The 26,488-nt window shown below is 40.5% G+C and overlaps 1 protein-coding gene across 3 annotated transcripts in view; it reads right to left on the bottom strand.

Annotated features, from left to right (window-relative positions):
• Positions 1–26,488, bottom strand: part of LOC115210891 (transmembrane protein 243) — a 63,825-nt gene that overhangs the window by 22,304 nt on the left and 15,033 nt on the right. For 2 of the 3 annotated variants that reach the window (XM_036502599.1, XM_036502600.1), the window contains exon 2: positions 6,950–7,199. In XM_036502599.1, the coding sequence (XP_036358492.1) occupies positions 6,950–7,006 (57 nt within the window). In that variant the 5' untranslated portion in view covers positions 7,007–7,199. Of the gene's footprint in view, positions 1–6,949; positions 7,200–23,407; positions 23,623–26,488 lie in introns of those variants that run through there. The other variant, XM_029779663.2, reaches the window with a different exon arrangement.

Consider the following 26,488-nt stretch of genomic DNA (forward strand, 5'->3'; position numbering starts at 1 on the left):
GTTGTTGTTGTATTGTCCTAACCTCCATCTTAATTTTAAGAACGTTTTTTCAATCTCAGACAGGCAATCAATTTTTCTGACCTTTTTATATGTAGTGGATTTTGGTGGCAACTCTAAAGCATGCATTTCATCTGTATCTAGCTGTACTGCACTGTATATTCCAGAGGTGTAATTGTTGTTGTTGTTGGCGTTGTTGCTGGCGGTGGAGGTATTGCTTTTTGGTGTCCTGGTGCCAAAATCCTCTAGTAGTTTACATTCCGACATGAAAATCCCATCGATACATATATATATATATGTGACCGCGTGTGTATCGTTGGCAATTTCTTTTCTCTGTCTTCCCTTCCTTGGACCTTGCCTTTTTCTATGTTTCTGACGAAGAGCTCCGCTCGAAATGTTAAATCTTCCTTGTTTCTTTCCTTTCCTGAGTGTCTAATAACACCATACTTGTTGCACGTCCTCGCGTTATTGTGTTTTCTCTTTGTTCATGTTTGGATTAACTATATATATATATATAATATATATATATATATACACACACACACATGTATATATATGTGTGTGTGTGTGTATATATATGTGTGTGTGTGTATATATATATATACACACACACAGGTGAACACATAAGTGCAAAACAAGGTGAAAAATAGCACTTGAATACCAATGATAGAGTAATATGCTTTTATTAAAGCTGCAAAAAGTATATATATATATATATATATATATATATATATATACACATATCCCTATGTCAAGCAGACTATCTGATGTTGTTATACCTCGCTTGTTACAGTGTGCTTATTCACATTGTTGTGACTTTTGAATGATGTTACCTTGCTGGCTAGGTGGGCAGGAAGGCCAGCATTTCTCCTGAACCGGATGCCAGTCTGTTGCAGGGTTAGCTATTTACAGCTGAGTGAAATGAAGTATTTTGCTGAAGAATACAATTCACCGCTAGTCTGAGAATTGAAACCATGAATTTGTGACTGTGAGTGTAACATCCTAACCACACATATATCTCTTTTACTTGTTTCAGTCATTTGACTGCGGCCATGCTGGAGCACCGCCTTTAATCAAGCAACTTGACCCCGGAACTTATTCTTTTTGTAAGCCCAGTACTTATTCTATCGGTCCCTTTTGCCAAACCGCTAAGTGACGGGGACATAAACACACCAGCATCAGTTGTCAAGCAATGCTAGGGGGACAAACACAGACACACAAACAAACACACATACATATATATATATATATATATATATATATACATATATACGACAGGCTTCTTTCAGTTTCCGTCTACCAAATCCACTCACAAGGCATTGGTCGGCCCAGGGCTATAGCAGAAGACACTTGCCCAAGATGCCACGCAGTGAGACTGAACCTGGAACCATGTGGTTGGTTAGCAAGCTATTTACCACACAGCCACTCCTGCGCCTATGTATATATGTATATAAATATGATGTGATACTTTCTGTTTCCATCAACCAAATCCACTCACAAGTCTTTGTGGGGGTGCGTGGCTTAGTGGTTAGAGTGTTGAACTCATGATCGTAAGATTGTGGTTTCGGTTCCTGGACTGGGTGACATGTTGGGTTCTTGAGCAAAACGCTTCATTTCACGTTGCTCCAGTCCACTCAGCTGGCAAAAATGAGCAATCCTGTGACAGACCAGCAACTTGTCCAGATAAGGAATATATATGCCATGAAACCAAGAAATCCACCTTTTATGAGTTGGTATAACTCGAGAAGGTAACTATATTTTAACTTCACTCATCATCATCATCATCATCGTTTAACGTCCGCTTTCCATGCTAGCATGGGTTGGAAGGTTCAACTGGGGTCTGGGAAGCCCGAAGGCTGCACCAGGCCAGTCAGATCTGGCGGTGTTTCTACAGCTGGATGCCCTTCCTAACGCCAACCACACCATGAGTGTAGTGGGTGCTTTTTATGTGCCACCGACACAGGTGCCAGACGAGGCTGGCGAACGGCCACGCTTGGATGGTGCTTTTTACGCGCCACCGGCACGGAGGGCAGACGAGGCTGGCATGGCCACGATCGGATGGTGTTTGTTACGTGCCACCAGCACGGAGGCCAGTTGATGCGGTGCTGGCTACGGCCACATTCGGATGGTTCTCTTATGTGCCACTGGCACTGGTACCACAAACTTCAAATTCCATTGATGTTGATCGATTTCGATTTTGATTTGATTTTTGATTCTTTGATTTTTGATTTTCATTTGCCTCAACAGGTCTTCACAAGTAGAGTTATGTGTCCCAAGAAGGAAGGTATGCACAGGTGGACTGACTACGTCCCAGGTAGGGGCCACGGGTTATGGCCTCACTTGTCCTGCCAGGTCTTCTCATGCACAGCATACTTCCAAAGGTCTCGGTCTCTGGTCATTTCCTCGGTGAGGCCTAAAGAGCGAAATAAATCTTTAATTGGTCTGAGGCTATAGAAGAAGATATTTCCCCAAAGTGCGATGCTATAGGACTAAATCCAAAACCACATGGTTGGGAAACAACCTTCTTTTCACACAGCCATGTCAGTGCCTATAGGCTTCGGCTGACCTGGGGCTAGAGTAGAAGACACTTGCTCAAGGTGTCACACAAAAAGCAGAAAAATTCCTTTTACTATAGAATAAAGAGTGTGAGCAAGTGTATGACTATACGCAAATAGTTAACATGTCTGAAAAATATTGAGTTGTCCGGAAAGTTCGTGCCGATTTATAGTAGCTTAGCTTTCAACTTATTTTAGAACTTGGTTGAGTCCATAAAATAGGATTTGACTACATTTCAATTTAGAGCACAGTTTAAGCTATCTTTTCATGGAAGAAGGTTTATGTTCCTATAACCTGTGTTAATTCTGTAACCCTTTAAAAGAGAAGATAAGAAAGTTTATTTTTGGCACTTGATGCTTTGGGAACCAGACAAAAATTGCTGCAGCTTGGTTGGGATGTGTTACCCCCACCCTCCATATTCACCAGATATTACTCCTTCGGATTTCTACTTATTCAGGTCTCTGCAGAATAGTCTTAATGGTAAATATTTCAATTCCTTGCATGACGTAAAAAGATACCTTGATGAATTTTTTGCCATGAAAACACCTCAATTCTGGGGAATGGGTATTTTCAAGTTAAAGGAAAGACGGAGACGTATTGTACAACAAAATGGTTCATATTTGGTTGGTTAAAAATGTAATGGCAAGTATTTATTGACCTTTTTCTTTCTTTTAAAAATCGGCACAAACTTTCCGGACAACCCAATACTTCCCTTATTGAATATTTCCATTCTTTAATCCTTTGGCATTCAGATTATTCTGTTAAATGCAGTGCTTATTTATTCACATTGTTTAGAGTTAATCATGCATTATCTTGTAGCTTCAAGATTCTGATGACATGGTAGTTTATTTTAGAATGACATTGTAGAGTAGGTGTGAGGAGCCAGATATGGCCAGTTTGAACATAAAGCAGGTGGAATATTTTGGCTTCTGTGCCAGTGGCACATAAAAAGCACCATCCGAATGTGGCCAATGCCAGCGTCGCCTCGACTGGCTTCTGTGCCGGTGGCACACAAAAAGCACCATCCGAGCACGGCCGATGCCAGTGCCGCCTTGACTGGCTTCCATGCCGGTGGCACGTTAAAAGCACCAACCGATCGTGGCCGATACCAGACTCCCCTGGCACCTGTGCCGGTGGCACGTAAAAAGCACCCACTACACTCGCGGAGTGGTTGGCATTAGGAAGGGCATCCAGCTGTAGAAACTCTGCCAGATCAGACTGGAGCCTGGTGCAGCCCTTGGCTTCCCAGACCCCAGTCGAACCATCCAATCCGTGCTAGCACAGAAAACGGACGTTAAACAATGATGATGATAGCCGGTTTTAAAAGCTAAAGGGTTAATACCTCACACAAGTTGCTTGCTTACATTTTCCAGTTATATCGTTTGAGTCGTTTTATTTCCAAATTTAACCTCATTTGAAATGATAATAGTGTGTTGCTTGAAAACTTTTCTTAGGTGTCTTATAAAGAAGAGTTGAATGCAATTTAAAATGGTAAGCCAGTATAAAGGTTTTAAAATAATTGTGTTTCAAGCCATGTGACACAGCACAAAAATGTTATTGTATGATGTGTGATGAATTATGAAAAATAGACGTTTTTTTTCCCTATTCTTCCTATTTTATGGATCTGGTGAAAGTGTGTGGGTGAACTAAATATCATGATTTAAATAACTGTCCAAAAGCATGAGAAATCTGCTATGCATTGCTTCATGAGTAAAAAAGCCTATTGTTGTCAATCTACTTCATTAATGCCTCCTGCCCGACACATTCTTCACACACACACACACACGTGTGTGTGTGTGCATATGTGTGCATGTGAGGTTTGTGTGTCCTTGTTTTGACATCACATGATAGTTGTCTGCTTGCGAAGACCTGTTGAGGCAAGTGAAATCGAAATCAAATTCTATGACTGGCATCCGTGCTAGTGGACCGCTAAGAGTACTATCCGAGCATGATTGTTGCCAAAGCAGCTGACTGGCTTCCATGCCGGTGGCACATAGAAAGCACCATTCAAGTGTGATCGTTACCAGCGTTGCCTTACTGGTACTTGTGCCAGTGGCATGTGAAAAAACATTCAAGTGAGGTCATTGCCAGTGCCACTGGACTGGCTCCTGTGCAGGTGGCACGTAAAAAAAAAACACCATTTGAGTGTGGCCATTTCTAGTACCGCCTGACTGGCCCTCATGCTAGCATGGAAAGCAGACGTTAAACAATGATGATGATGATGATGATGATGATGAAATATGTCACAAACATATTTTAACTAACCTAAAATGTTTGCTTATGCCTGAACACTGCTTGGTGTAAATACCAATGAATATGTGTGTGTGCATGCATGTGTGTATGAATGTATGAACATGATAATACTACAGGCCGCACTGTAATCATCCCATAAATACAGACAATGATCTTAAGAAACATGTGATTTGTGGAAGCACACATAGCAATGCATTAAAATATTTACATATTCCATCCATGGATTACTATTACTATTATAATTACTATTATTATTATTATTATTATTATTATTATTATTATTATTATTATTCAGTAGTTTAATTTTATAGCGTGCTTTCACTTCACTACCGAGCGCAGCTCTGTGTGCCTTGGGTATGTGCTGTGATTTGTTGTGATGCTCTGATGGTTATTGTATGGAAAGTGTTCTGCGTAGGATGTGTGCAGTGCCTAGTAGTGCAATTTTCTCTATGTTATATGTGTTTGTAAGTCCTGGTGTTTTTGTTATGTATTTGTCTGAATATGTTTGTTTGTCGTGTATTATTATGCATCCTTACGGTCTGGGTTTGTTGTTTTTTGTTTCATTATTATCACTATATTTATTCTAAATTATATCAGCACAGTTCGGTGTGACCCAAAAAAACTGGTATCACCAGTTGGTATTATTAGACTGTAGCTGGCATAATAAAATAGGAGCTGTTATATGTATATTCAAAATATTTCCTGTAAACAAACATCAAGGATATATACTCTTTACTTGTTTCAGTCATTTGACTGTGGCCATGCTGGAGCACCACCTTTAGTCGAGCAAATCGATCCCAGGACTTATTCTTTGTAAGCCTAGTACTTATTCTATCGGTCTCTTTTGCCGAACCACTAAGTAACAGTGACATAAACACACCAGCATCAATTGTCAAGCAATGTTGGGGAACAGACACAGACACACAAACAACACACATATATATATATATATATATACATATATACAATGGGCTTCTTTCAGTATCTGTCTACCAAATCCACTCACAAGGCTTTGGTTGGCCCAAGACTGCAGTAGAAGACACTTGCCCAAGGTGCCATGCAGTGGGACTGAACCCGGAACCATGTGGTTGGTAAGCAAGCTTCTTACCACACAGCCACTCCTGCACCTATATATATATATGCGGGCATGGCTGTGTGGTTAGGGAGCTTGCTTCCTAGCTACATGGTTTTGGATTCAGTCCCACTGCGTGGTACTTTGGGTAGGTGTCTTCCACTATAGCCCCGAGCCGACTGGAGCTTTGTGATTGAATTCGGTAGGTAGAAGTTACTGCCGTGTGTGAATGTGTGCGTATAGCTGCTCAGTGCCTCTCTGAAAGAGAGAGAGGGAAAACTAAGGTACTGCCATTGAAGGTGCCTCTATATTGTTACTTGACCTGCAAGAAACAGCAGCTAAATCACCCTCAAATCATACATTATCACCTTACAAATAGGAAAGGTCAAACTAGATAATGTAATCTTAGACAACCCCCAAAAAACAGAAACTCATATTGGATAATTTTACCCTATGTCTTAAAAAAAGATCAAAAGGTAGGCGCAGGAGTGGCTGTGTGGTAAGTTGCTTGTTTACCAGCCACATGGTTCCGGGTTCAGTCCCACTGCGTGGCACCTTGGGCAAGTATTTTCTACTATAGCCTCGGGCCGATCAAAGCCTTGTGAGTGGATTTGGTAGACAGAAACTGAAAGAAGCCCTTATATATATATATATATATATATATATATATATATATATGTGTGTGTGTGTATGTTTGTGTGTCTGTGTTTGTCTTCACAACATCGCTTGAGAACTGGTGCTGGTGTACTTACATCCCCATAACTTAGTGGTTCGGCAAAAGAGACTGATAGATTAAGTACTAGGCTTACAAAGAATAAGTCCTGGGGTTGACTTGCTCGACTAAAGACAGTGCTCCAGCATGGCCACAGTTAAATGACTGAAACAAATAAAAGAGTAAAAGAGGCCACAGATTGCTCCTAGTCAAAAATCAACTTGAACAGATTTCAATGGAGCAGGGGCCACGTAACAACTGTAAAGACAAGAAGGTTCTCAGCCTGTTTTTCTTTGTTAATTTCCCATTTGAATCTAATCTAAAAGAATCTGATACACAATCAATAAAGGTGAACTTACACTTGGTTTAGGAATCCCAAACAAGGGTTTCATTGCATTATCGTCATAGGCATTCATCTTGCAAAGTTAGATCCAACAGAAAGCTACTGCTTTTTCTTATCCAATTTTGCTTTCCTTTGTAAATTATAACATCAGGGTTCTATCAGGATTTACTGCATGATGTCCAGAATGAAAGCAGCTCCACTTGAAACAAGACATCACATTGAAATATCTGTGAATGGCATTGGCACAGCTGTTGTATGATATAGTGCTGCAAAGACAAAAGACACAGCTAGGTTATAACACATTAAACCAAAGACTGACAAAAAGCATAAACTAAAATACATGTTCAAATTGGATATAAATTATCATAATAATATAGATATAAATTTAGAAATTTCTTTTAAAATCCTGAACAGATGTGCAAGTGTGAAATAAAATATTAAAAGGAAAGTGTCTTGAACCATCGCTGTGTACACAACATTATCAACAACCAGTAAAATATTTATTGAGAAAGATACAATATACGACAAAAGATTTTAATGCAACAAATAGCAGAATAATTGCTATTGTTATCCTGTATATTCATTAATTTTTAAGATAGTAGGATAAAATTTGAAGATCTAGTTACTATTCCTAAGTCAAATGACAATGTAGACAATCCCTTGTTGGCTCCACAATTGCTGCTGTAATTGTCATTTAACCCCATATCAGCCCTGACTGAGCACACTTACGATGAAAGATGAACCGGCTATTATCATGCCATCTTTTAGCCAAACATAGTATGCCTCGGACAACAGAATCAAATGTGTCCTAATTCTTTTTACAGTTGTAGTGGGGTGATCTGAGCTAGATTTGGCTGTTATTTGATTGATCACATAGAAGCTCCTTGTTTTGATTGGTTATTTCAAAATATAGTTTGTAAAGGAATGAAAGTTATGAATATACACTACATTCTCAGCAAAAAAGCATTGGTAGATTGGTTCATTTACTGCTACTAAACTTCAGTTAAACCTGTTATTCTGCTAAGAGACCATGCATAGCATATAAGTAGGTAGGTAAACTGATTTGCACGATAGTGTTAGTTTGATAAGGCGGCGAGCTGGCAGAAACATTAGCATGCTGGGCAAAATGCTTAGCAGTATTTCGTCTGCTGCTATGTTCTGAGTCCAAATTCCGCCAAGGTCAAATTTGCCTTTCATCCTTTCGGGGTTGATTAAATAAGTACCAGTTATGCACTGGGGTCGATATAATCGACTTAATCCATTTGTCTGTCCTTTAGCCCATTGTGGGCAGTAAGGAAATAAGTGTTAGTCTGATAACTGCTACAAATTACCTTAACATTAGCACAAGCAGGGAAATAAAAAGATTATGAATTCTAAAATGTTAAAACACAGTCCTTCTGTAGATGGAATCTAAGGAAAATACACTTAAGTTACTTAATAATGGTTATTATCAGAGGCAAAAAGTCGGAAATTTTAAGGGAAAGAATTTTTAATTAAATTGGCATCTCCAGTATTTGGATTTATTTCCTTGAATCCGGAAGGAAGAAAGGCAAAGTTGACCTTGAAGCAATTTGTTAGAGGAGGATGTAAAAAGCTGCACTTCAGAATTAGCATTTCAATCCTGTAATCCGTTGCTTTGTTAATAATGAATAACACCAGTGTTATTGAGGGACAAAGAGCTTAAGACAGTTGGCTTAGCAGAACATTTTGGATGGGGAACTTAATTCCCTGTCTAGTTAAACACCAGAACTTGGTCATTAAGGGTACCTTTATTGGATTCTATACTTTTGTAAGTAGTCATGCAAGACCTCTGGTCTGGAGACAACTTCCTTCCATCACTCATAGACTCTTTGAAACAAGGTGCTACTTAGCTACTTATCTCTTCTTGTCAAGCCATAAAAAAATTGAAAGAGAGAAACCAGCAAAAGAGATCACAGGTTCTAGGTTGTCATTGGCACTGTGCAGTTCTACCACCAAAACATTAAACTCTTAGAAACTTAGTTTCAACTAGGTGTAAGTAGATGCCATTGGCTGGAATGGTTCAGTACCTTAAGCAAAGCATTTTATTAGTTTACAAAATAAGTTGATGAAGTATTGGTCTTAAGCATTAGGATTATTGTCAAATATAATGTTTATTTATTCACATTGTTTTGAATTAATCATGCATTATCCCATAGCATTGAATTTTGATGATATCGAAGTCAAATTCGATGACTGGCATCTGTGCCAGTGGAGCTGTAAGAGCACCATCTGAGAGCAATTGTTGCCAGAGCAGCTCACTGGCTTCTGTGCTGGTGGCACGTAAAAAAGCACCATTCGAGCATGATTGTTACCAGTGATGCCGGTGGCACGTGAAAAAACATTTGAGCAAGGTCATTGCCAGTGCCGCTGGACTGGCTCCTGTGCAGGTGGCACGTAAAAAATACCATTTGAGCGTGGCCGTTATCAATACCGCCACCTGACTGGCCCTCATGCCGGTGGCACGTAAAAGCACCCACTACACTCTGCTGAGTGGTTGGCGTTAGGAAGGGCATCCAGCTGTAGAAACTCTGCCAGATCAAGATTGGAGCCTGGTGCAGCCATCTGGTTCACCAGTCCTCAGTCAAATCATCCAACCCATACTAGCATGGAAAGCAGACGTTAAACGATGATGATGAATTGTATATTTCTAGTATGACATTGTGTGGGTAGATGTGAGAGGTCAAATCTGGCCAAATTCAGCATAAAACAGGTAGAATTATTTGGGTTTGAATATGTCCGGTTTAAATGCTAAAGGGTTAAGGTGTAGAAATGAGTTCCTAAAGCAGTTTGTCTTTCTACCATCATTCTCTGCAGTCAAATTAGTAGCAAATGTAATTTGTACTCCATGTGATAAAGGAATGCACAAGTAAAACCATGACATATGACTTACAGGCAGCCTAGGATTTCTATCCAGTATCCATTTTTATCAAAACCGTGAAGACAGAGTCAGAGTCGTGAAGTTGGAGTCACTGAAGTGGTAAAAATATTCCAATTCCAAATCTGCTTAAATATACATATACTGCAATACAAACTCCACCCATCTAACACCCGTGGACATATTTACAAAGTCAGAAAACAGCACAGCTCCCATGACTTCAGGAAACATTTTTTCACGCTGAGAGTTGCTGAAGCATGGAACAAACTGCCGGCATCAGTTGTTAGTTGTCGGAGCACTGCATCCTTCAAAACTTCCATGCTTTCTGAGATTCGCCAACACCACACCTGATCTTTCTCCCCTCCATACACACACAGGCATGTATCTGACTCATACATTGTTCGCTTTCCAGACATTTTTACATTACTGCATGTACTTTATATGCACTTTCTGACAAGTTGTGGTGCACCTGAGCACTGTATACAATAATTTCATTATTATTATTATAATGCATTGAAATTTCCAATTTCAACAGAAATTAATTTGGCAGTTTTTTTGCACAGAAAATAATTAAATCAAATTTAACCCTTTAAGCATTTAAAAGCAGCCACATCCAACCCAAATATTCTCCCTGTTTTATATTCAAACTGGCTTTTCATACCTACACAACAATGTTATTCTAGAAATAAATAATCACGATATCAAAATCTTTTAGCTATAGGATAATGCATGATTAATTCAAAACAATGTGAGAAATTAAGTGTTTACATTTGATAGAGTAATTTGAATGCTAAAGAGTTTAAGGGTTTGTTTCTTTTTTTTGTTTTAAGGAAGACTCTATAGAAGCAATTATGTGACGGACCGGTGTACCATTCAGGTGGAGAACCTATACACCAAGGAAACTGGCCCTATGAACCAGGCGTGGCTCAAGAAGGAACAAACAACAACAGGAGTAATCTAAAAAAGTTTTATTGAGTTATATTCTCAACAAGAATGGATAATATGCACTAACTCAAAATGTCTTTTAAATATTTCAGTCTATATATAAGGCAGAAAACTGGCAGAATGTTTAGTTGCATTTCATATCTGTCTCAACATTCTGAGTTCAAACTGTACGGAGGTTGATTTTGCCTTTCATCTTGTCAAGGTCAATAAAATAAGTACCAGGGTTGATATAATTAATTTAATCCCTCCCTTGAAATTGCTGGCCTTGTACCAAAATTAGAAACCAATTTTTAATTCTACATGAAATAAACTGATTTACAATAAGAAAGTCATCTAAGACAAAATAGTTTCATTGCATTCTTTCTCAACAGAAGTGGGAGGAGGACCAAAAACTATGCAGCTAATGCTGCCCTAATTTTAATCTTGATTTTGATGAGTTCCACAGAATATAATTAACCTAATTACAAATGCATGAGTTTCATCATCATCATCGTCGTTTAACGTCCGTTCTCCATGCTAGCATGGGTTGGACGGTTCGACCGGGGTTCTGGGAAGCCAGAAGGCTGCACCAGGCTCCAGTCTAATCTGGCAATGTTTCTACAGCTGGATGCCCTTCCTAACGCCAACCACTCCGTGAGTGTAGTGGGTGCTTTTTACGTGCCACCTGCACCTGTTTGTGTCAACAATACCATAAATTGATGAGCGAAAGCCAAAGGTGTGGTGTAATGATATCACAGCCCTTAGTCTCACGATCTGGAGGCTCTTTCCTCTTTTGCTTGTTTCAGTCATTGGACTGCAGCCATGCTGGAGCACCGCCTTTAGTCGAGCAAATCGACCCCGGGACTTATTCTTTGTAAGCCCAGTACTTATTCTATCGGTTTCTTTCTGCCGAACCGCTAAGTGACGGGGACGTAAACACACCAGCATCGGTTGTCAAGCAATGCTAGGGAGACAAACACAGACACACAAACACACACATACATACATATATATATATACATATACACGACAGGCTTCTTTCAGTTTCCGTCTACCAAATCCACTCACAAGGCATTGGTCGGCCCGGGGCTATAGCAGAAGACACTTGCCTAAGATGCCACGCAGTGGGACTGAACCCGGAACCATGTGGTTGGTTAGCAAGCTACTTACCACACAGCCACTCCTGTATTAAATTCAATTACTTGTTAAGACTGAAATAAACCTACTCAGAGAAATCAGGATTTTCAGCAGGATTCGTGGCAATTGTAGTTAGCTGTTACCAGTAAGTTCTATGTTATGACTGTTTAACTGACAGACTTTAAAAGCTATATATGTTGATAATTATCAGATAACATAAATGATTATCTACATGAATATAACATTGTACATTATCTTTACAGCAAGACAATGTGGTACTTTTCACAGCCTGTCTGCAATTTTATCTACCTTTCACTCCATAATATCACATATAGTGATTTTTCCTATATAAGTACATATCAGTGGGAGTTTGTATGCATATCTACATGTATCAATGTCTGTGTGAGCTTATCTGCGTCTCTCTTTCTCTTTATATATATATATATAAGCGCAGGAGTGGCTGTGTGGTAAGTAGCTTGCTAACCAACCACATGGTAGTGGGTTCAGTCCCACTGCGTGGCACCTTGGGCAAGTGTTTTCTACTATAGCCTCGGGCCGACCAAAGCCTTGTGAGTGGATTTGGTAGACGGAAACTGAAAGAAGCCTGTCGGATATATGTATATATATGTATGTGTGCGTGTGTGTTTGTGTGTCTGTGTTTGTCCCCCTAGCATTGCTTGACAACCGATGCTGGTGTGTTTACATCCCCGTCACTTAGCGGTTTGGCAAAAGAGACTGATGAATAAGTACTGGGCTTACAAAGAATAAGTCCCAGGGTCGAGTTGCTCGACTAAAGGTGCTCCAGCATGGCCGCAGTCAAATGACTGAAACAAGTAAAAGAGTATATATATATACAGGGGGGGGGGGGCTGAAAAATCCCTAGTTTTGGGTAAAAGAATATACAGGAGGATCAGTTAATTATGATTTTATTCAACACACTTACTTCAGGGTCCTTCAGGTTTCCTAAGTCCTGTAAAAGAACTCGAAAAGTTGGGCTTCCAACCAGGTCTCTCGTGATACCCTTAAAGCCAAGAACTTTTCAGCCAACCCCACACATATATATATAAATAAAATTACAATAAAGGCATTGAATAATTACAATACCAGGCTGCTGGAAGTAGACCCCAAAAGGTCTTGGGATCACTTAGATTATTACTCCATTACATCTCAAAACTCGAAGAATAAAAGTGAAACCTTCAATGGAGTAACAGTTATAAATAGTTTCACTTTTGTATTGTTTCACTTTCACTATGTATATCTTTGTGTGTGTGTGTATATATATATATATACATGTATGCCAGTACCCCCATACTGGTTCCTGTGTTGGTGACACGTAAAAAGCACCAATTGAACGTGTTCTTTGCCAGGCTTACCATACTGGCTCCTGTGCCGGTGGCATGTAAAAAGCACCCACTACACTCTTGGAGTGGTTGGTGTTAGGAAGGGCATCCAGCTGTAGAAACTCTGGCAGACCAGACCGGAGCCTAATGCAGCTACTGGCTCTCCAGACCTCAGTCAAACCGTCCAACCCATGCCAGCATGGAAAATGGACATTAATCGATGATGATGATATATATACATATATACATGTATATATATATATATATATATATATATATATATATATGTGTGTGTGTGTGTGGTGTGTGTGTCTCCCCAGCCGAACTCTCAGCCCTTTGATGTCTCCGACACCACACGAACATCATCTTAAAGCCGCAAGGGTGAAACTGTGGTGGTGTGGCGTCCAGACCTCTACAAGGCGGAAGCTCCCCGCCACCTTCAAGACACCTTCTTCTACTGCTCTCCAATCCCATACCCTACGTGGATATTTCCTTACCACTATCCACACCACCCTTGCCAGAGCATGTTCCGTGGACCGTGCATCTGCTCTCTCCCTCTGCCATATCCCGTTTCCCTCACCTACCACCCTACCTCTCCAATGCACCATTCTCCGAGCCTTCCAGTGACTCCAGTCTGACCCCTCCAATTCACACATCTTCTCTAACCCACCCCTCTCCTCCTTCAAATGAGCCCACATTCAGAGAATCACGTGGCTATCACAGAAAGCTCCTCTTGCAGACTTTAATCGATTACAAAGACAGATTTCAGAAAATAAAACTGAGCCTGATTTTGAACATCAAATAGCATACGAACTAAGATACGAACTATGAAGTATCGACAAGAACAGAATCCATAAAAATCCACAACAATATTAAAGAACATCAACTCCAATATTTGGGACAAGTAAAAGGATGCCAGATGTGAGATCCTGTGTTCTGTGCTTGAGGACGATCAGTACCCAATAGATGTGCCTAAGTAACACATCTGTGATATCCTTCTATTTTTTTTACTTGTTTCAGTCATTTGACTGTGGCCATGCTGGAGCACTGTCTTGACTTATGATAAAGAAGAACATGACAAAACCACCTCATCTGGCCAACTAGCAATGGTACAAAACATGGAGGTAAAAGCTGACCCAGGGAATATCACTGAAGTTCTCAGAAACTCTTGGGTCAGCAGCACTTTGGCCAAACATAGTGCTGATCTTGAAACTAGCCAAGCAGGTGATTTTATGAGAACTTTCCATTCTCTTGGAGGACTGTATTTAGGACACCACTGAGAGGAAAAGAGCAAAATATACTGAGTTGATGGAAGTATTTTGAAACAACAGGTGACAAGCAAAGTCTGATCCTACTGTGGGGGAGTGCAGAGGGTTTGCAATTAGTCTTTCTGCAAAGCCTACAATAAGGTGGCCTTTACAGAGGTCATTAGGAAGAAATCTACCACATTGTTAACGAGGTAGCAAAAATTGCTTCAGGGTGGGTCAGGTAATGTGAGCTATGGCTGGGATAGTACTAAATAGACACAAGCTGGGACTTTATCAGTCTTGACTAGGTTGCTTATGCAAAAGTCATTGATTGGTGAAAAACCCCAAACATTTAATGATCCCAAGTAAAACCACTGAGAATGTTCCCAAGTGCATCACAAAATGATGTATGAGAACGTGTGAGAGGCGCAGGAGTGGCTGTGTGGTAAGTAGCTTGCTAACCAACTACATGGTTCCGGGTTCAGTCCTACTGCGTGGCATCTTGGGCAAGTGTCTTCTGCTATAGCCCTGGGCCGACCAATGCCTTGTGAGTGGATTTGGTAGACGGAAACTGAAAGAAGCCTGTCGTATATATGTATGTGTTTGTGTGTCAGTGTTTGTCCCCCTAGCGTTGCTTGACAACAGATGCTGGTGTGTTTACGTCCCCGTCACTTAGCGGTTCGGCAAAAGAGACTGATAGAATAAGTACAGGACTTACAAAGAATAAGTCCCAGGGTCGATTTGCTCGACTAAAGGCGGTGCTCCAGCTTGGCCACAGTCAAATGACTGAAACAAGTAAAAGAGTAAAAGAGAGAGTAAGAGTGTGTATGTATATAGATGCATGCATGTATGTATGCATGCATGTATGTATGCATGCATGTATGTATGCATGCATGCATGCATGTACTGGGTCATCCCATAAATAATGTGTTTTTTTTTCAATTGCATGAAAAGCCAAAGGGGAACAGGATAAACTACTTGCATCAACTTGCTATAAAAGCAGGTCGTAATTTTACTTTGTCCTTATTCTTAGTGCAAGTTTTGAAGAGTGCAGTTCGATTTTGACAGTTATTTTCTCAAAGCTATAATGGAAGTGACAAAGGAGCATATTTGGTATATTTTGCTTTATGAGTCCAATAAAGACAACAACACAATGGAAAGTGCAAGGAATATTAATGCAGCAAATGAGGATTGGACAATAAGTGTAAGCCAGTGTCAACGACGGTTCCAGAAATTCCAAGCCTAAAACTACAGCCTAGAAGACAAGCTTTGTCCTGGAAGATCTGTAGAGCTTGACGAGGATGTCCTGCTACCCTGGTGGAACAGGATCCCATCGTAACAGTTGAGGAACAAGCAGAGAAGCTTAGATTTGGTCATTCAACCATTCATCGATACCTGTGTGCCATCAGAAAAGTCAGCAGATTGGGTCAATAGGTTCCTCACAAACTTTTCGAGGCTAACCATGTGTAGAGAGTGAATGTGTGCTCTTCTTTGCTGTCATGATTCACAAATGAACCTTTTTTTGGTAACGAGAAATGGGTTCTCTATAAAAACGTCAAGCACTAAAGACAGTGGGTAGGGAAAGGAGAAATACCGGCACCCCAGGATAAAGAAGGTCTTCACCTATGTAAGGTGTTGTTATCTGTTCTATATTTTTGAGATGAGGAATTATGTACATTATGTACAATAGACGGATGTTGTTATCTGTTTGGTGGGATATGAAAGGCTTAGTCCACTTCGAACTTTTAAACCCAAACTAAATGATAACAAGGGAGATCTACTGCGAGCAGCTTAAATCAGCACTAGAAGAAAAACGACCATCTTTGGTTTCAAGATGAAAGGTGTTCTTCCATCAGGATAATGCTTGGCCACATACAGCGAGGATGACATTCCAAAGGCTGGAGCAGTTTGAATGGTAAATGATGCCCCACCCACCATATTCGCTGCACATTACCCCATCTGATTATCATTTATTCTGCAGTCTTCAAAATCATCTGGAAGGAAAAAATATGAATTCTGTAGACAGGGTCAGAAGAGTACTGGAGAAGTATTTTTCATCAGAAGAGTACTGGAGGAGTATTTTTCATCAGAAGAGTACTGGAGGAGTATTTGTCAGAAGAGTACAGGAGTATTTGTCAGAAGAGTACTGGAGGAGTATTTGTCAGAAGAGTTACAGGAGGAGTAAATTTTGAAAGAGGGGCCATTGCAAGTCTAGCAGATCGATGGAAGAGCATTGTAGAAAATGAAGGAGAGTATATTTAAGATTAAAAAAGACTGTTGTTTATCTTAATATTGAAAAATAGAAGTACAAAAAAACTGCATTATTTATGGGATGACCCAATATATATAGGGAGTGCTAAAAAGTTCCTGGCTTTAAGGGTATCGTGAAAGGTCTGGCTGGAGGCCCAACTTTCTGAGTTCTTTTACAGGGCTAGGAAAAACTAAAGGACTGCTGCAACAAGTGTATAAATCTGAGAAGGGGAATATGTTGAATAAAATCATAATTAACTAATATCTTCCTGTATTTTCATTTACTCAAAAGCAGGAAGTTTTCAGCACTCTGTTGTATATATATATGTGTGCATGCACATACACACACACACACAACACACATTCACATACTTAGGATGAAGTGGTGCAGATTGACTGAAGATACTGTTGATCACCTTCCTTCATTCCACCCTTAGTGGTAGCCAACAAATGGCTACCACTCCTCCCCACATCACTCTGTTTTCTCACCCTTCACTGGGCCTATAAATGAGAGATTATATCAGTCCATCTTCATCACTCTCTGCATTCTTTCTTTCTTCCCTGTTCATTTCAGTCATCCATCTGTCACTCATACACCCAATCTTATTCCACCATTTATGATGCTTGTAAATGACAAATAGTATTCCATACCATCATCTTTATCGCTCTTAAGCCACCATTTAAGAAACTATTGGACCGTAAAAAGCACCCACTACACTCGCGGAGTGGTTGGCGTTAGGAAGGGCATCCAGCTGTAGAAACTCTGCCAGATCAGACTGGAGCCTAGTGCAGCCCCTGGCTTCCCAGACCCTGGTCGAACCGTCCAACCTGTGCTAGCGCGGAAAACGGATTTTAAACGATGATGATGATGGACCATCCTCATCACTCAACTTATTCTTTCATCTCTGGGCCAATGTACAGGGTGGCCCACAAGTAGGTTTACAGTTATTCAACTATCTCTTTTGCATTCATACATTAGCAGTTTAGATCTTAATTATAAAAAAATATGGAACCATTATTCTATTCTAATTCAGTTAATTGTAAGACAGAAATTTAAATGTAATAAAATGTTTTAAAAAAAATTTAAAGTGCCTATGTGATAACTGTAAACCTAGTTTTGGGCCACCCTGTATATGAGACTTACACTCTACCTAACCCTATCTAACTGCCACCCTACATCCTCTTTCCTCTGGATCATTTCTATTTATCATCATACCCTACACTTGCAATGCTCACCTCTGCTACTGCTCATCACTTACCTTGTCTTCATCCCCAATCACTCTCTATCTACCATCCTATTCTTGCTCCTTTCACTCACCCACTCTGGCTGTCTATTGTTCCCTCTCTTCTTCATCATATTACCTCAGTGAAAGTAGATATTTTAGGTCACTAAGTACTCTCTACGTTTACAGTGTACAAGGTAGACCTAGGAAAACCTGGGACGAGGTGGTGAAGCACAACCTTCGAACTTTAGGTCTCACTGAGGAAATGACCAGCGACCGAGACCTTTGGAAATATGCTGTGCGTGAGAAGACCAGGCAGGACAAGTGAGTCCAGCCCACTTATGAATGCCTTTCCTCCCTTGGACACAAAGACCTGTTGAGGCAAGTGAAGTCGAAATCGAACCTCATCTGACGACAGGCACCCATGCCAACCCCACTTCTCTGCTTGCGAAGACCTGTTGGGGCAAGTGAAATCGAAATCGGAATTGAAATTGAACCAATCCTATGACTGGCACCCGGCAGATGCCAGGACCCCTGGACTGGTGGTACGTAAAAAGCACCATCCGAATCGTGGCCGATGCCAGTGCCACCTCGACTGGCTTCTGTGCCGGTGGCACGTAAAATGCACCAATCCAACCGTGGCCGTTGCCAGCCTCGCCTGGCACCTGTGCAGGTGGCACGTAAAAAGCACCCACTACACTCACGGAGTGGTTGGCGTTAGGAAGGGCATCCAGCTGTAGAAACACTGCCCGATATGACTGGAGCCTGGTGCAGCCTTCTGGATTCCCAGATCCCCGGTCGAATCGTCCAACTCATGCTAGCATGGAGAACGGACGTTAAACAATGATGATGATGATGATGAAGGTATCCCCACCACCACCACCTTGTATGTTAGCATCACAATGGAGAATCTTCTTGCAGCTCCACCCCACTGAGTGATTGATGAATGAGCAGAAACAGAGTTGAAATGTCTCTTAGTCCTGTCTCACTAAGGACCTGACAACCTACTTAGTGCTGGAGTCAGGATAGACACACCCAGCATATAGTGTTAAGTGGCTGGCAAACAAGCAGAGAAAGCTTATGCTGCTAGGTTCCTTAAGTCTTGTCTCATTGAAGACACATAAACCTCTCCAATGCTGGCTCTGCAAGAAAAAGCAGCCAGTAAGAACTGTATAGTGGTTGTTGATAAGGTGGGCATTAAGGCGGTGAGCTGGCAGAATCGTTAGCACGCCGGGCGAAATGCGTAGCTGTATTTCGTCTGCCGTTACATTCTGAGTTCAAATTCCGTTGAGGTCGACTTTGCTTTTCATCCTTTCGGGGTCGATAAATTAAGTACCAGTTACGCACTGGGGTCGATATAATCGACTTAATCCGTTTGTCTGTCCTTGTTTGTCCTCTCTCTGTTTAGCCCCTTGTGGGTAGTAAAGAAATAGATAAGGTGAGCATTCAGCCATGGAAACCAAACCAAGATAATATATATGAATACCAGTCTATGGGAGGAGTAGCTGCCTATAAGATAAAACTTGAACTGTGATTACCCCTGCAACCCATGCCAACAGGAAAAGTGAACTTAAGATGATGATGATGATGATGATGATGATGATGATAATAGATATCCAAATTTAGGGAATGGAACAGGCAAAACGCAGGCTATGTATGTTTCCTAGCTAGCAGAACCTCAGAAGTAGTAATTACTCAACGAGGGTTACTCCACTAGCTACTAATCAGGCTGAAGATACCTTAGTTAAATGAAGGTTACATTGGTGTCAAGAGATCCCAGGTTAACACTTGCAGATTTTATCGAAAATAAGTGGAAAGCATGGAATGATATATATATATTTTCTTTTTCTCTCTAGTTTCAGCTCAGAGCTGCGGCCATGCTAATGCATCACCGTTAAATATATATATATATAGTTAATCCAAACATGAAAACATAACAACACGAGGACGTGGAACAAGTATGGTATTATTGAACGCTCAGGAAAGAAGGAGGGTTTAACGCTTCGAGCGGAGCTCTTCGTCAGAAACATAGGAAAAGGAAAGATCCGAAGAAGAGAAGACGAAGGAAAAAAAATCGACAACGGTACACATGCGGTCACATTTTGAAGTATATATTATTATTATTATTTATATATATATATATATATATATATATATATATATATATACACACACACACACATATATATATATATTTATATATATATATATACTTGATTATGGCGGTGAGCAGGCAGAAACATTAGCATGACGAACGAAATGCGTAACCGTATTTCGTCTGCCGTTACGTCCTGAGTACAAATTCCGCCGAGGTCAACTTTGCCTTTCATCCTTTCAGGGTCAATGAATTAAGTACCAGTTACGCACTGAGGCTGATGTAATCAACTTAATCCTTTTGTCTGTCCTTGTTTGTCCCCTTGTGGGTAGTAAAGAAATAATATATACTTGATTCATTCTCTGAATCCTATTTACATTAATAACAGGGCATCCAGCTGTAGAAACTCTGCCAGATCAAGATTGGAGCCTGGTGCAGCCATCTGGTTCGCCAGTCCTCAGTCAAATCGTCCAACCCATGCCAGCATGGAAAGCGGACGTTAAACGATGATGATGATAATGATGAACATGTTAGTAAAATCATGGTTCTCTTTGTATACAGGCATGTCTTACTCATCTTTCTTCAGCGGAGTGATTCTAATCTTGCAGGCTCATGGGCACTGGTATCATGTAAAAAAGCACCCAGTACACTTTGTAAAATGATGGCTGGTATTAGAAAGGGCATCCAGCCATAGAAACGGTGCCAAAACAGACATGGAGCCCAGGCAAGCTCCTCAGCCGGCCAGTTCCTATCGAACCGTCCAACCCATGCCAGCAGGGAAAACGGACATTAAATAAATGATGATGATGTGATGACGACGATAGTTAATGTGTCGCAAATTACTAATCCCTTAATGAAAGTTACGTTAATATAAGAAGCTGATATTGAAATTGGTTAACTTTGTTGTAATTATATTTGTGACACTTTTTTACATTAGAGTTTTTGAGCCTAATTAAACAATATCTTTCGAATATTTAGTCACGAGTTATCTTTAAAAATATTCTTGATGTAACAGCAGCAGTGGCGGTAGTAGAGGTAGTAGTAGTAGTTACTATATTTAGTAACTCAATCTTTTCTGTCCTCTATAGGGCAATATACAACTAACTTTAGTTAGGTAACATAGAACTAACTTTAGTTAAATCAAGTGATGTGATAACCGGACAAAATGCTATTTAGTTTAGGAAGCAGTTGCAAATGGCATTTATTTTTCGAAGGATAACTAGAATGATATTTAATCAAGTAAGAATTAGTTGAGTGTATGTTTTAGTAAATAGTTCCAGGAAACGAATAATAATTGGTTAACAGTGTTGTACGTGACATCTCGACTTTCTAGAAACAGTAGCCAATTCGGTGTACCATTAATGAAAGAGAAAGAAAAAAGAAATAAATGTGACAGTCATAGATGGAACGCCTTTGATCATAGGTCTACCTGATTAAAGCTGACCGGGAACTAAATAACAACAAACACACATTAATAGTGTAAAATTCGCTTATGTGTGGTTGTTTATTTAACACACACCCTTTCATGTGTAAATACTTTTCTTCTTTTTAAAGGAAGTAATAAAACGATATATATATATATATATATATATATATATATATATATATATATATATATGAATTATTCTGTATTGTCTATATACGTAAGAGTTTAAAGGAGAAAGTAGCCATAAATCTAATTTAAAAATTTTTTTTTCTGATTACAAAAAGTAAATATTGTCAATCTTCCGATTCTAGGACAAATTGGAAGATCGCCCAATTTTTCTTATTTTCCGATTCTCAGAATCTGATAATTAAAAGATAAAAACCAAAGCATACTAAAAAAAAAGTCAGGTGTGAGTTTTGAAATCCACTCTTAAACAAACAGGTACCTAAATTGTCTGTGATAAAGAAGAGACGCCTCGCGTTTCGGATAGAATTCTTCGTTGAGAAGAATAGTTAATTATTAATTAAAGAAACAGTGCAATGTTGGCAAGTAAAAGTATTTACTCTGTAGAAAGAGTGAATCCTTGAAAACGAAACTATTATGGGACGAATGTAAAGTAGTCTAAGTAACGTGCGGCTAGATACTATAAAGCAGTAGTTCCCAAACCGGGGTCCATACAAGACTTTTGGGGGTTCACATAACAAACTAGTAAATTGGGGAGCCACAATATTTTAAGGGCCTCCAAAAAAAAAAAGGTTTGCTTTAGATGTATGTATTGTTATGTATTGCAAGAAATAGCCAGGTTTCTTTCTCTAACATTTTACCTAGTTCAACCTATACAAGTTAAAGTGTGAAGAACAAAATAGGAATTTTGAAAGAAATGGCTATGGGGGTCCGCCAGAATGAAATAGTAATCAAAGGGGTCAATAAACAAACAGACAAAAAAATCGTTGTGAATCCCTGCTATAAAACATTCGGTACGTCGTCGTTAATTATTGAAGACGGATCCACTGTATATTTTAATTACATTCTTAATTAACTCGAATAAAACTGGACTATTGAGTACCCATGTGTGTCAAGAGTTAGGACTATTAAAAGGAAATACACGAAGTACTTTTCTGCAAAATGATGGCCTTCTTCAGCACATTTGGTTATGGTAAGGATGTGAAATGCATCGTGCAGATGGGCACGTTTGGAGGTGTATCAAAAACAGTTTGTGGCAAGTGACTATCGTTGCCAACAAACAGGATTTTGCAAGGAAAGCTATCTCTTGTGTAAGTCATCGATGTCATATATTATTATTTGGTCAAATGACATGGCAAGCAGGAAAAAAAAGCGCCGAAATAGTTTCCTGTACGACAGATATTTTATTTTATTTTATCTAGTTTCAGCTCACGAGCTGTGGCCATGCTGGGGCACCGCCATATATCGAGTTAGTTTGGCAATCAATCAATAGATGATGTAAACGTGAATCAGACTGATGAATTGTAAGATGACTAACTAATCTGAATAACAGTCAGCGACCGACTAGCTGGAGAACTAAATCAATACACACAGAGAATATCGGCATAAACCAGTGCTTTTCAAACTTTTTGCTGAAGCGGAACCCCGAGGAAACGTTCCACTGGCTCGAGGAACCCCTGGGCAATAATAATTTAATTGTCTTATGCACAGATATCTGCACAGGAGAATTAAAAATTACTGTCGATTTTAGCATTTTTGTAACTTCTGGCGGAACTCCTGGACTGTACTGGCGGAACCCTAAGGTTCCACGGAACCCTTGGACTGTACTGGCGGAACCCTAAGGTTCCGCGGTACCCTGAGGTTCTGCAGAACCCTGGTTGAAAACCACTGATCTATAAACAAACAAAAGCAATTAAGGAAGAAGAATGTAAACAAGTGTGGTAAAAACAATAAAAATTATAAACACTCATACCTTGTGATAACTTAAAAAATTCTCTATCCGGGATGATTATATCTTTTCTACATTTATATCACAAAATCTGTGTGTCTTTTAGGTAGATCTTCTAATGGTTTGTAGTTTTGTGTTACCCCAAAGCTGTAAACGTTTGGTTTGTTGTGAGGTGCAGCGTGTGACAACAAAGCGGTGCAGAGGAAAAATGACACATGGCTGTTACAGTGATCTCCCTTTACTGATCACCACCACTGCTAGAAATAACAGTCAAATCTTCCTGCTGTCCCTGCTTTCCCCACTACCAGGAGGCAGTAAAAGAACTTTGACGGAGACGTTCAGCCTGCTAGAAATAACAGTCAAATCTTCCTTATATCTCATGCTACAGTCTTAAAACAAGAAGGAAAAGTATTATGTCGTAGATGGACGGGGTCTGTATAGATGACACAGCCAGAAAGGCCTTTGATTATGAGTCAGCTTGATCAAGAATGAATTGGGAGCTTTTTGACGGAGATGTTCAGCCAGCTAGAAATAACAGTCAAATCTTCCTTATATCTCATGCTACAGTCTTAAAACAAGAAGGAAAAGTATTATGTCGTAGATGGACGGGGTCTGTATAGATGACACAGCCAGAAAGCCTTTGTTATGGTCAGCTTGATCAAGAATGAATGGGAGCTTTTTGACGGAGACGTTCAGGCCAGCTAGAAATAACAGTCAAATCTTCCTTATATCTCATGCTACAGTCTTAAAACAAGAAGGAAAAGTATATGTCGTATGGACGGGGTCTGTATAGATGACACAGCCAGAAAGGCCTTTGATTATGAGTCAGCTTGATCAAGAATGAATTGGGAGCTTTTTGACGGAGACGTTCAGCCAGCTAGAAATAACAGTCAAATCTTCCTTATATCTCATGCTACAGTCTTAAAACAAGAAGGAAAAGTATTATGTCGTAGATGGACGGGGTCTGTATAGATGACACAGCCAGAAAGGCCTTTGATTATGAGTCAGCTTGATCAAGAATGAATTGGGAGCTTTTTGACGGAGACGTTCAGCCAGCTAGAAATAACAGTCAAATCTTCCTGCTGTCCCGGCTTTCCCCACTACCAGGAGGCAGTAAAAGAACTTTGACGGAGACGTTCAGCCTGCTAGAAATAACAGTCAAATCTTCCTTATATCTCATGCTACAGTCTTAAAACAAGAGGAAAAAGTATTATGTCGTAGATGGACGGGGTCTGTATAGATGACAGCCAAAAGGCCTTTGATTATGAGTCAGCTTGATCAAGATGAATTGGGAGCTTTTTGACGGAGATGTTCACCAGCTAGAAATAACAGTCAAATCTTCCTTATACTCATGCTACAGTCTTAAAACAAGAAGGAAAAGTATTATGTCGTAGATGGACGGGTTCTGTATAGATGACACAGCCAGAAAGGCCTTGATTATGAGTCAGCTTGATCAAGAATAATGGGAGCTTTTTGACGGAGACGTTCAGCCAGCTAGAAATAACAGTCAAATCTTCCTGCTGTCCCGGCTTTCCCCACTACCAAGAGGCAGTAAAAGAACTTTGACGGAGACGTTCAGCCAGCTAGAAATAACAGTCAAATCTTCCTGCTGTCCCGGCTTTCCCCACTACCAAGAGGCAGTAAAACAACTTTGTTGGAGACGTTCAGCCTGCTAGAAATAACAGTCAAATCTTCCTGCTGTCCCTGCTTTCCCCACTACCAAGAGGCAGTAAAAGAACTTTGACGGAGACGTTCAGCCTGCTAGAAATAACAGTCAAATCTTCCTGCTGTCCCGGCTTTCCCCACTACCAGGAGGCAGTAAAAGAACTTTGTCGGAGGCGTTCAGCCTGCTAGAAATAACAGTCAAATCTTCCTGCTGTCCCTGCTTTCCCCACTACCAGGAGGCAGTAAAAGAACTTTGACGGAGACGTTCAGCCTGCTAGAAATAACAGTCAAATCCTCCTGCTGTCCCGGCTTTCCCCACTACCAAGAGGCAGTAAAACAACTTTGTCGGAGACGTTCAGCCTGCTAGAAATAACAGTCAAATCTTCCTGCTGTCCCTGCTTTCCCCACTACCAAGAGGCAGTAAAAGAACTTTGACGGAGACGTTCAGCCAGCTAGAAATAACAGTCAAATCTTCCTGCTGTCCCGGCTTTCCCCACTACCAAGAGGCAGTAAAAGAACTTTGACGGAGACGTTCAGCCTGCTAGAAATAACAGTCAAATCTTCCTGCTGTCCCTGCTTTCCCCACTACCAGGAGGCAGTAAAACAACTTTGTCGGAGACGTTCAGCCTGCTAGAAATAACAGTCAAATCTTCCTGCTGTCCCTGCTTTCCCCACTACCAGGAGGCAGTAAAACAACTTTGACGGAGACGTTCAGCCAGCTAGAAATAACAGTCAAATCTTCCTGCTGTCCCGGCTTTCCCCACTACCAAGAGGCAGTAAAAGAACTTTGACGGAGACGTTCAGCCTGCTAGAAATAACAGTCAAATCTTCCTGCTGTCCCTGCTTTCCCCACTACCAGGAGGCAGTAAAACAACTTTGTCGGAGACGTTCAGCCTGCTAGAAATAACAGTCAAATCTTCCTGCTGTCCCTGCTTTCCCCACTACCAGGAGGCAGTAAAACAACTTTGACGGAGACGTTCAGCCTGCTAGAAATAACAGTCAAATTTTCCTGCTGTCCCTGCTTTCCCCACTACCAGGAGGCAGTAAAACAACTTTGTCGGAGACGTTCAGCCTGCTAGAAAAAACAGTCAAATCTTCCTGCTGTCCCTGCTTTCCCCACTACCAGGAGGCAGTAAAACAACTTTGACGGAGACGTTCAGCCTGTTAGAAATAACAGTCAAATCTTCCTGCTGTCCCTGCTTTCCCCACTACCAGGAGGCAGTAAAACAACTTTGTCGGAGACGTTCAGCCTGCTAGAAAAAACAGTCAAATCTTCCTGCTGTCCCTGCTTTCCCCACTACCAGGAGGCAGTAAAACAACTTTGACGGAGACGTTCAGCCTGCTAGAAATAACAGTCAAATTTTCCTGCTGTCCCTGCTTTCCCCACTACCAGGAGGCAGTAAAACAACTTTGACGGAGGCGTTCAGCCTGCTAGAAATA

Source organism: Octopus sinensis, linkage group LG4 (genome assembly GCF_006345805.1).
Source record: "Octopus sinensis linkage group LG4, ASM634580v1, whole genome shotgun sequence".
In the NCBI taxonomy this organism is placed as follows: domain Eukaryota; kingdom Metazoa; phylum Mollusca; class Cephalopoda; order Octopoda; family Octopodidae; genus Octopus; species Octopus sinensis.